General features: G+C 43.0%; 1 protein-coding gene across 1 annotated transcript; it reads right to left on the bottom strand.

Annotated features, from left to right (window-relative positions):
* Positions 1-2273: 2273 nt before the first annotated feature.
* LOC134530664 (zinc finger protein 512B-like) lies at positions 2274-8129 on the bottom strand. Its single transcript, XM_063365708.1, has 3 exons — positions 8070-8129; positions 6743-7332; positions 2274-2439 (listed from the first exon to the last, which is right to left on the bottom strand). Coding segments are annotated over exons 1-3 (603 nt in total). The 5' UTR covers positions 8082-8129; the 3' UTR covers positions 2274-2438.
* Between the last annotated feature and the right edge of the window lie 3636 nt (positions 8130-11765).

Raw genomic sequence — 11765 nt, 5'->3', positions numbered from 1 at the left:
TGATTCTCATCACTAACTGTAATGTTTGACGTCGTCCGGCCGAAGGCCACCCTAAAGCCCGACCTGCAACCGCCAGTATTCAACCCCGCTAACGGAACGCGCCCCTAGCCATGGACCACCCGAGTCAGGCGAGCGCCGCGGAACTTAGGTATTATCAACGCCCTTCATTAATCGGCAAGACAAACCAAGTCAGGTACACAGTAAATTCACTAAACTTTAATGAACCCGCCACTTTGAATTAACAACACCGTGCAACACAAGTGCGACGTAGGAGTGCCCGGGCCACTCACGTGTAGTTTTCTACTAAAACAGCTGTGAGTGCAACCCTTGCGGCCTTCAGCCTGAATTCAATAGTGTAATATGTGACGTAACTCAAACCGCCCCAAATTAGTATTATCATTCGCCACTGGAGTAGTTATCAAGAAACAAACAGTCTCCAATATGACTCCAATAATTCAAACTTATTTCAGACAAATTTATTAAATGTCATTTCTAAAACATATTTATATATTAAGTTAATCATTAAGTTTTATTGTGTGAATTTAGAGCCATTTAAATTTAGTTATTTATATAAAATTGTACGAATAACGGAACTTTGGAAACTGTGGCGCGACAGGGAACTCACCCCTCCCCTCGCGCCAGGGTCAGACGCGAGTACAGCGCGACTCGCGGACCGGAACGGACGCACGTCCCACGGGGAGCCAGCATCTCTTTGTATTCATCGAACTTCAATCTGGTAATTATAGTCAGACCCCGAAACCTTTTTTAAATACTCCCCGTGTGCGCCCGGTCCTTTTCCGGTGTAGGGCCTAACCCAGTCGCGTCAACTTAACACGCCCCACACAACGCATTACGTGGGGCCTTGCAATATACGGTACGGGCCGACTCCCGCCACCACAGACATATAATTAATCGCCAAGTGCACAGGCACTGGCTACATCCAATCGTAGACGTGTTCTTAATTTAATAGCGAGCCGCGGTCCACACAGGTGGGCCCGCGCGTCGCCATTTACCAATTACGGGATTAGCCGACTCTAATCAAACACTCTCCCTCAACTGCAACTGGCGTGAGGGCATAACGTTAGTGACGGCGCGTCAGAGCGCCTAGTGTGTAATCGACAATGTACTTTATGTTAGGGAATTCGTGTGATTGTAAGTGTAGTGTAAGTGTAATTTGCCATCGTAATTAAAAATCCACTCCGCACACTCCGTGCGCGACGTGTGAACGACAGTGCAAAGCCGTGTACGTTATTTCTGAACGTCACCAATCCAGTTAGGGATCAGCGTGCTATGCTGTGTAGGGCCAGTGGGGCAACAGGCATCCCTAGCATCATCACCACCGCCGCAGTTCCTAGTGGGCCACGCAGGGGCCTTCGGACCTCACGACCCACCTCGTGGCTAACCACCGCGTTAGCCTGGCGCCCTCCCGGACACGTTTCCCCGCAACAGAACAGCCTTCCCGCTAGGAACACCGCCGAGTCTCGAACACGAGAACCCGGGCGACGGCATGTTTATTAACAATTTAAGCGTTCTGTGTAATACGGTGTTTATAATTAACTCTATGAATATAGGATACTCCAAACGTTTGATATTGTCAAAAACTGTCGTAATTAAAAGACGAAACAAACAGTTAAAAGTCTAAAATAGTGTAGCTATTGCTCTAAAAATCTCAATGAGGTTTCGACAAACATGTTTCAGTCTGCGCTGGAGGATTGAGCAGAGTTGAGCGGCACTTCATTGCGAACATACTTGTCAGGTAGTCCTGTACTGCACAGACACAAGGTCTGTACACACCTGTGTCGGTGTTTGTCAAGCAGTCCTGGTCTGCGCACACACCTTTGTCGGTTGTTGTTTGTAACATGATTGGTTCCATTTCAATCATAATACATTGAAATACATAATGGATCTTTGTCGATTCCATTCCTTTTAGAGTATTAGTATTTTTGAATAATAATATAAAGTTGCGTTTGGCTATCCTCAGCAGATCATTTGAGGTATGAGGTACTCTATTTTCAGTTCTTTGTACCTATAGCGATCTTAATTGTTATTTGTGTAGTTCTTTACTTGCTCTTTGAAGTACAACAGTTCAGTACCTAACGACATTGCAGTTCCTTGACATTTATTTTTCGTGGAATAATTCAATACACATGAACGATTTGTGGGTAGGTATTAACTGAACAATGTCGTCCTCTGTGATGTCACTTAATTGCCCATCACGACACTCGGACAACTTCTAAGTGCGAGCTGCAGGTAAATGAGCTGTTGTAGGCCGGTTGTACTCAAAAGCGTTTATTTGTAGGTATAAAAAATTAAATACAACAATAAGAAGTAACAACAACTGTACAAGATGGCGGCGGAGCGCTGCAGCGCCGGAGGCCCGCTGACGTCAGAGGGAGGTAGATGTGACCAGACAGCTCGTCTCCGTGGCGGTTCGCAGTTCTGCCAACACAACAATCAGCATGAGCTCCGGTCCACTCGCACGACCAGTGCTTGTGGGTGGCTGTAAAAACTGACATCCATCCTAGGCTTGAGAGATTAGTGATAAAGTCATAAATCAGGATTTACGAACTAAGAAAGGAACGTGACAAGCAACCAATGCAAGAAAATCACGGTCGGTTAAACAGAACGGAAATTGCTAGAGGTTACCAACTCTACAACTTGAAATCGTGCAACATTAGAAAACAAATTTCTTGTTTTATTTTAATAAATTCATGTTTATCATGATAGCATATGCAATTAAAAAAAAATAAATAGTTATTTTCTTTTAATGTGAGAATGTGATGTATATAACAAAAAACATCATCGTCTCTTCTATGCACATAACGTCGGTGCCTGTAAATTTTTCTGAATTCTTCATTCCAAATATGGAAGGCGAAAAACACGCAGAAATGCAAGAAGTTGAAAGTTGCCCTATTTATACGTTGCGTTTTCACGTTTTGCTTATTTTACAAATGGGTATGTAAAAATAAACCACCTTCTTAAGGGGCCCGCCTACCTGGGCACACATACAGTGTGCAGAGCTTCAGGAAAAACAACGCGATTTCAAAACTACTCAAGATATCCGAGTGGGGCCTATTTACGAATAGCATTTAAGAGTTCGCTGAGGACCGAAAAGTACTTTTAATTTCGGATTAAGTTTTTAAACTGTATTTTTAGAAGCGTTAAAATGCCTAAAACGCGTGTTTTCAGAGTAATTTTTAGGCGTAAAACAACCGGTAAAGATTCTTGAAAGCACTTAAGGGGCTTGCATAACACCTTTATCTTCATTTCTCGGCCATATAATGTTACGGTCACCGCTCAAATTTTACAGTTATCCTGTGACGACGAGACGAATGCGCGCCAGTTCAGAGCCTTGCGCTTAGAGGCTATACCGCGCTGGAAGCACCAGCGAGCGTCGCGCTTATCACCCCGCCTCACTAACACACGTACACCCCTGACGAGGCGGGCCCCTTAAACGTTTTGCGTCTGTTTTTTGTGTAGTTTATAAGCCCGGCGTTACAAATCGTCTCTAGTTCGGACTCGGAACTTCGGACGTGTTGACCACTGCAGTGTCCAAGTAGGAACGAATCAATGCTTTAATAAGGCAATTATTTCATAATATTCTGTGTAATATACAAAGGCGTGGAGTCTTAAAGGGGATCGCCTAGTGAGAGGTGTATCTGCGCTAGTGCGGTGGGCTGTTGAGTGCGACTCTAGCTGGGGCTTCTAGCGCGGACAGTCTTCTTGTCGTTCTTGGCGGAGAAATGGAGGTCAAGGTGTGATGCAATTCCTTTGAGTGCTTTCAAGAACCTGTATCGGGTGTTACATGCCTAAAATGTATTCTGAAAACACGTGTTTTTTTTAAATTTTTTTAGCTATTATAAAATTAAATTAAAAAACGAAATACAGAAACATCACTAGTCATCCATCCACAGCATATTCATTAATGCTATTCGTAAACAGACATCACTCTGATATCCCGAACAGTTATTTTTTATGGCGTGGTTTTTTCTCTCTCTGAAGCTGCACAAGGTATATGTTTGCCCGGGTGGGTAGATCCTAATAACGAACAACTTTAGCGACATCAATACACGCATGTTTGTAATGATGCCAGTTCGTCGCTAAGCTCAGACGTGACGTGTTGAGGCGGGCGTGCGAACGGCAGCGTCCAGGAAACACGATTAGAAAAAGCGTGTCTCAGTACTGGCAAGCACTGAACTGACATCGCTTCAAGTACTGCGTTGATAACGTACATCTTTTACAGCTTTGTTTGCGTTTGTTTTTTTGACGTGACGTCTAATTAATCGATGAACGCCGGCTGCACGCACGAAAAAGTGTCCCGTTAAGCACATTGTCCCGTTACGCTCATTTTACGCTTGCGCCGTATCTATTTCTCTTCCACTCGATTGGAACAACCATAGATTTTACTTTTTCGAGGCACATTCAACTTGAAACACTCCCATTCGTTTCCTGCTTTTCCTATCATCGTCATATCCTTAACAGAATAACGCAGATTGGAAGAAGTTAAATAGCAAACATGTATAAAAGTTAAGTTAAAATAATCTGTTCGCTAATGTAATAAACATATTTGAATTAACGAGTGCAAATAAAAGTAAATTTATAAATTAAATAGTACATTTCATTTCACTCCTTTTTTTGTATCCATACAAAATAGTGATAATTCGATTAAAATGATTGAATTTTATTCATAAAAGTATGCAATCATTTCATCAATGTTTTGTTATGACGTTGTCACGTTAAACTATCGTCCGTAAACCGACTTTACAGACAACCAATTTTTTTTGTTGGAACTGGACGGGATTCGAGGGCGCTGTGTGCTTGTCCCAGGCGCGCCAGGGTGAGGGCGGGGCGGGGGGAAGTACTCCCGCTCCGAGCAGCTCCGCCCCTCGCGTGCTCTCGTGCCAAATAGCTCCAGTTTTCACTCCGGCCCGCGCTCCCCTCCCCCTCCCAGCCTACACGCAGCTGGAGCTCCACCGACGTGTATCCCTCCGCCGCTCGCCGCGCGACGCGTGTCCTTCCGCCGAGCGCGCAAACTGCGATACTATTCAGGGCTGCTGCAAAGTAAATTGGCGCCCTAGGCGATAAACCTTAATCCCCCTTCCCCCTCCGCCGGACACCCCAACATTTTTTTTCCTTGCCTCAAAATACATCACGTAAGCCTAAGATTTTGTCAACAATCAAATGTAAGCAGGCTTTTTTTTTTACTTTTTTACTTATTACAAATCATAAACAGGTCACCGTGGACTTTAAATAATTACTTATATCAATATAAATATTCCAAACTGTTACAAAAATCCATTTTCATCTAGTTTCAATTATCGTTAAACATATTATATCAGCTGTTATGTGTCGTGCTGCGCCGCCCCCAGCTACTTGGCGCCCTAGGCGGTTGCCTAGTTCGCCTATATGGACGCGCCGGCCCTGATACTATTCACAAACATCAAGGTCGTGCTTTATAAACGACGCAACACCGCAACGTGCAACCATACTCATGAAAATCCATGGTCGTTTAAAAATAGGTCGCAAGTCGCAAGTCACAAGACGTTACCAACAATACAACATGAAATTGTAAAGCTAAAAAGGAAAACTTATTCCCCAGTCTTCTTTTGATAATTCGTGTTGGTCATCATGAAAACATAAGAAATTGTCAAATATTTGATCAAAAATGATATTTGCTTTTACTGTTCGAAAGTTTCAAGAGCGAAAACGTAATGTACATAGTAGAACAACATCGCGGTCCTCTATGCAAAAAATTTCTGAGTCTTGAAAAGTTTTGGGAACAACATTACTTCTATGCGGAAGGCGGAAACACAAGCCGGAATGCTAAGAAGACAAAAGTCGGCCGATGCTTGCGTCGCGTATTTGCGTCTTGCGGATTATGTACATGGATATTTAAAAATGTCATTATTGGACCTTTTGCGTCGCAAATTTCTTGTGTACTTTATCAACCCGGCATGAGTATGAAATTATTGCGAGAATTATTATCTTGAATTATGCAATGTGAGATAATGTTTTAACTGACTCCGACTTAATAATGTTGTAAACGAGACGTCGAATATTGGAACTACTTTCTAAGCTCGCCGCGAACAGTCTGCGCGCGTCGCCATGTTCCAAATGGACCGCGCGCAGCTGTGAACACATGAGATCAGGGATCGAGCGTTGGAGACCAGCTGTTCTCATCAGGATCTCGGCGCAAACTTCGCCACACGTTGAAGCTAGACGACTGAACACTGACCACTGACAATCACAAGACGAGAAGCAGTTTCAAGAGAGCGCATCCTGTTGCTAGAAATATTTGGACAATGCTTGATCTCTGAGAAACTTCAGAGGTCGGAAGCTCTGAACTATTCTCTGAAATTACGTTTCTACCTCAATGCTGCATGTTACTGTGACAGCTCTGCAAAACAAGGTGTTCAAATGTCTATCATTAACCTCCTTAAATCATCATAGACCACATGGATACTACCAGAGTCCCGAACATGCCTCACTACACGAGCTGGCGCAATAGCGCTCGGCCCCAGGGACTCATATCAAGACTGCAGCTAGAGACACCTTGACACTCACCACCAACCATGGTGGGTCTTGCCAGGGTAGTGGTGGATGTGCTTGTAGATGGGCACTGGTTCTGACCACATGGATACTACCAGAGTCCCGAACATGCCTCACTACACGAGCTGGCGCCCTAGCGCTCGGCCCCAGGGACTCATATCAAGACTGCAGCTAGAGGCACCGAGACACTCACCACCAGCCATGGTGTGCCTTGACGGGGTAGTGGTGGATGTGCTTGTAGACGGGCACCGGCACAGGGTAGGGCTTGGGCACGGCTACCGGCACGTGCTTCTCCACGGTGACTGGAACCGGCTTCTCGACCGGGTACGGCACCGGCTTCTCCACGGCGTACGGCACAGGCTTCTCCACCTCGACGGCCACCGTCTTGACCACGGGCACGGCGAAGGGCTGCGGCACGGCGACGTGCACGGGGTACGGGTGCGGCACGGCGACCGCGTACGGCTGCGGCACGGCCACGGGCACCGGGTGCGGCACTTGCACGCCCACGTACTTCACCACGGGCACCGCCACCGGCCTGCTGATCTCCACGGTCTGCGACACGGGGACCGCGGCGGGGGCGTAGCTCCCTGCGTAGCCCCCTGCGTAGCCACCTGCGTAGCCTCCGGGATAGCCGCCGGCGCCGGCGTAGCCGCTGGGGTAGCCTGCCGCCCCCGCGTAGCCCACGTCCGCCAGCCCTCGCTTGTCGTGCTTCTTCTGGGGCTCCTCCAGCGGGGCGTGGTCAGCCAGGCAGGCAGCGCTGAGCGCCAGCAGCACCACGGCGATCTGCGGGCACGACACCCCCTCAGTGGTGTTCAGTCAGGGCTCTGTGCCTCGTCTGCTGGTCCTCGCCGCAGCACTTTGGAGTGTGCTCCCTCTCAGTCCCAGAGCCGGCAACACGATGAAGCTCACAATGCATTGAATATAACTCAAGAATATATCAATAAAATTCTAAATTTTGTATTTGATAATAGCTTTTGGACATACGCCATTGCTTAGCAATGGTGTAGGTCCAAAAGCTATTATCAAGTCAAGCACTCCCATTGCACAAATCTTTCAAAGATAAAACATTGTAATGTTACTGTAACATTCCAGCTTTTTTTTTTTTTTTTAACTTTGTGTTGAATGGCACATGTAGAAATGCCCGAGAGAATTTACGATATACTTGTTAGTATTACTTTTAGTAACATCATTGGCACTAACTTTGTAGTAGAGTGCTCTGGTACACATATGCAAGAATGTAATCCTAGCACCGAAAAGCTAATTCAAAAATATAGGTGTCTAAAACACATGTCTTGACATAAGAAGTCGGGTAATTGTTGAGATCGCTAATTCGCATTACACATATTACATTTGGTGTGTATAATATTAAATTAAATTGTTCAAATTGAACAAATACAAGATATTTGGGCAGACTGTCAGGAAATAATCCTCTTGAAAGGCACACATTTTTTGCGTATTTTGCGAGAATGTTTCAGTTTTTGAGCAAGATGATATGTTTCCAGCGGATGCCGAAGGCTCACCTGCAGCTTCATGTCGGCGGGCGTCGGGAGCAAGTGTGTCGCCTCGCGGTCTGCGGTAGGACTCGACCAGTGGCGGCCGCCATTCGCCTTTATATCCGCACAGCACGTGCGCGCTTCCCTGCGTGGCACGCGCGTCCAGAACCCCCCCTCCACCCGCTACCTCGAGGGCAGGGTCAAGCACTTTCACTGGCGGCCGGTGTCCACTTGGCGGCCTCTGCTCTTCCTCACTTCCTCTTGGTGCGCGGCCAGCCATCCGGGTCTCCTCTGGCACCTGCTCGCTACAGCACCAAGTACAATACTGGTGTCAGACATCGTTATGGACATGCGCCGTTGCTGGTCTTTATTGTCTATCACAGAGAAACCACTAGTGTCCACCTGTAGAATTCGCAAGGTGGAGTCCGCGACTGTCCATCCAGGTCTCCCCGACCTAGGATCTCTGGCACCTGCTCGCTACAGCACCAACAAATACAATACTGGTATCAAACATCGTTATGGACATGTGCCATTGCTGGTTTCTATCAATGACGGCTTCAGGATGACTTTTCGGGAGGGGCTATCGCACAAAGAAAGGTCGTAGTTGCAAAAAAATAAATGAAAGTGGTCAAATATTGGCCTTGGAATATTATTTACAAATTACAAGTTTCAAATACAGAACCTTAGTAGCTCCATGCAACTTTTGACGAGATAAAAGTTTAACATATGAAATTAAATATTTAAGTAAACATAAATAAACACTAATAAATAAAATTGGTCTCGGGAGGGGCTATCTCCCCCACCGCCCCCCTTCAGGAGCCGCGCTTCGTTTCTATTGTCTGTCACAGAGAAACCACTGATGTCCACCTGTAGAATTCGCAAGGCGGAGCCCGCGGAAATTCTCAGGCGTGGGGTCCGAGAGTTTTGCACTTAGGGTACACACACTGGGCCTGTATGTTGTATATACTGCCCACAATCTGGCATACACGCATACGATGAGCAGCAAACTATAATATATACGCGAAGTTTGACATATAACCCGTTTCGCAGTCACTCAATTTCAAGGGCAGGCAGGCCTCACTCAGCTTTTGTTCAATTTGAATTTCCAGGGGGAGCCTGCACTCCCCCCCCACCCCCCCTCAACAACGACCCCGGGAACTACGCCAATGGTGTCCACTATCAGTTTTTTTTTGCCTGATGACTGGAGCAGATGCCGGTTCCCTAAACGTCGTAACTATTTTGTCTTGGGAAGCTACTTTGTTCGTCTGTGCTGCCAGAATATTTGTTTAGTTTTGTCGCTGGGTTTGCCTGTGCGTCGCTGTATTGTTGTCGTTATATGCTTTGAATACCGTTGTCACTGCGTTGCCCAAGGTGGTTTATTTCGTCTGTTTCTGGTGTTATTGTTTTATTTATTTATTTTGTTTGCACCGAATAGATTTAATTTTTGAACAATATGTTCACAGAATATAGGGCTTGTCAGTTTTATATACATTACAATAGGTAAATAACACTTAAAACATGTACAATATATTCATGACTTATAGACAAAATCATATACATAGGTAGAAATACGTATATAATGATATAAAAAATTGTAGATAAAACTAACACAATTCAATATACATGTTAAAAATCGATAAGTTAATCTTAAAAGCTCTTACTTACCATAAAGAAGACATTGCTTCAGGCTTTACTTGAAACACACATTAGGTACTATAATTCAAACATTATTTTTTATAAATAAAGAAAAAAAAATACAAGTAATCATATATTTCTTGTATGCTATAATAGCATTTATTTTCAAACATAGCTATTATGAATTATTTTGTTATAGATTTCCAAATTTACTTCAGCAGCTACATGCTTAGGTAATCTATTATACGTTTGTAAGCCTATATAAAACGTGCTTTTACTAAATAAAGTACTTGAATGTTGCATTATTCTAAGTTTTTCTGCATTTCTTGTATTGTTGCAACTGCCTCGTCGTTGTCAGCCCAGTGTGTTCGTCTGAACGGTGATATTTTTGACGTGACAATGTCTAATAAATCGATGAACGCAGGCTGCACGCACGAAAAAGTGTCCCGTTACGCACATTGTCCCGTTACACTCATTGTACGCTTGCGCCGCATCTATCTCTCTCCCACCCGATTGGAACAACCATCGATTTGACTTTTTCGAGGCACATTAAACTTGAAACACTCCCATTCGTTTCCTACTTTTCCTATCATCGTCCTATCCTTCACAGAATAACACAGATTGGAAGAAGTTGAATAGCTAACATGTATAAAAGTTATAGTTAAAATAATCTGTTCGTTAAAGTAATAAAAATATTTGAATTAATGAGTGCAAATAAAAGTAAATTTATCAATTAAATTGTAGATTTCATTTCACTCCTTCTTTGTATCCATACAAAATAGTGATAATTCAATAAAAATTATTCGATTTTATTCATAAAAGTATGCAATAATTTCATCGATGTTTTGTTTATGACGTTGTCACGTTAAACTATCGTCCGTAAACCGACTTTACACACAACCAATTTTTTTACTGGTGGAGAAATATTCACGAAAGAAAGTTAATAACGGAATGTTTGCGAAAACCTGTAGAATATATACACACACATACATATATAGTTGTAAGGCGTCTAATGTGCTTGTTGAAAAATGATGACTATAACAAACACTTTAATTTAAAATAAACGAAATATTTATTAAAATTAAAACTTATTATATTATTGTGAAAATTAAATTTTATTTGTGATATGTTAAAATCAATTCGTGATCAACTTCAATTATTATAGTAAACAGATATACGCGGTCAAAACGTGGCAAACTAAGCCGCGGATCGCTACTTAATGACTGGAAAATGTTGAAACATCGGCCTAGTCAAAAAATGACGCTATGCCTCCATGCAAATTATCTTCGCACCAAGGACTCGGCAGCAATGCTAGGAGGAACAGGATAGCAAAGAGCAATGAATACGTTACATATAAGCGCATGGAAACAGAATATTCATATAGCGTTTCAGAGTCAGTCAGCGAGTCAGTGATGAGGTATTTATACATTAGAAGATATATAAAAAAGGTAACTTTCAAGAATTGGCAACGTAACCTCTTTTAGTTAATGTAGTGATAATATAAATTTTTTTTTGGTCACTACACAAATTACTTTCTTTGATATTATCTTTGAAAGATTTGTGCACTTACACAAACATAAATAAATAAATAAAGAAATAAATATATATATATGTATAATTTTTCCTCTTGAATTATAAGGTATATTAAAATTGCTTCAATAAAAACTGCAACTAAAGATATCGGAACTACCCCCTGCTCCGTACAATACAAGTTGACCAATAATGCTCCTAGAAAGTTTAGTTCACCAGATTCTTTGAACATAGTAGATGAAAATCTAAATCTCAACAACTTTCTAGGAGCATTTTTATTGAAGCGATTCTAATATACCTTATAATTCAAGAGGAAAATTTATTCTAAATTCTTTATATTAAAATATTCACAAGTCTGAAAAATAATACCTGCGCCTAACAAAAAAAATTATCTTGTAGCATAAAAATAACTAACGGAATTTCCCGCACAGTGGGGCAACGCCGATCTGGCATAGTGCCGTTAGAATAACATCGAGAATAATATGTAAATTTTAGGCACAATAAACGTTAAACGATTTGAAAAATGGTTGCTTGCTAATTACTTAGTTCAATCAAATT

Source organism: Bacillus rossius, chromosome 1 (genome assembly GCF_032445375.1).
Source record: "Bacillus rossius redtenbacheri isolate Brsri chromosome 1, Brsri_v3, whole genome shotgun sequence".
Lineage (NCBI taxonomy): Eukaryota > Metazoa > Arthropoda > Insecta > Phasmatodea > Bacillidae > Bacillus > Bacillus rossius.
Note: the sequence above shows the minus strand (reverse complement) of the source record. Positions and strands in the feature narration are given on the sequence as shown.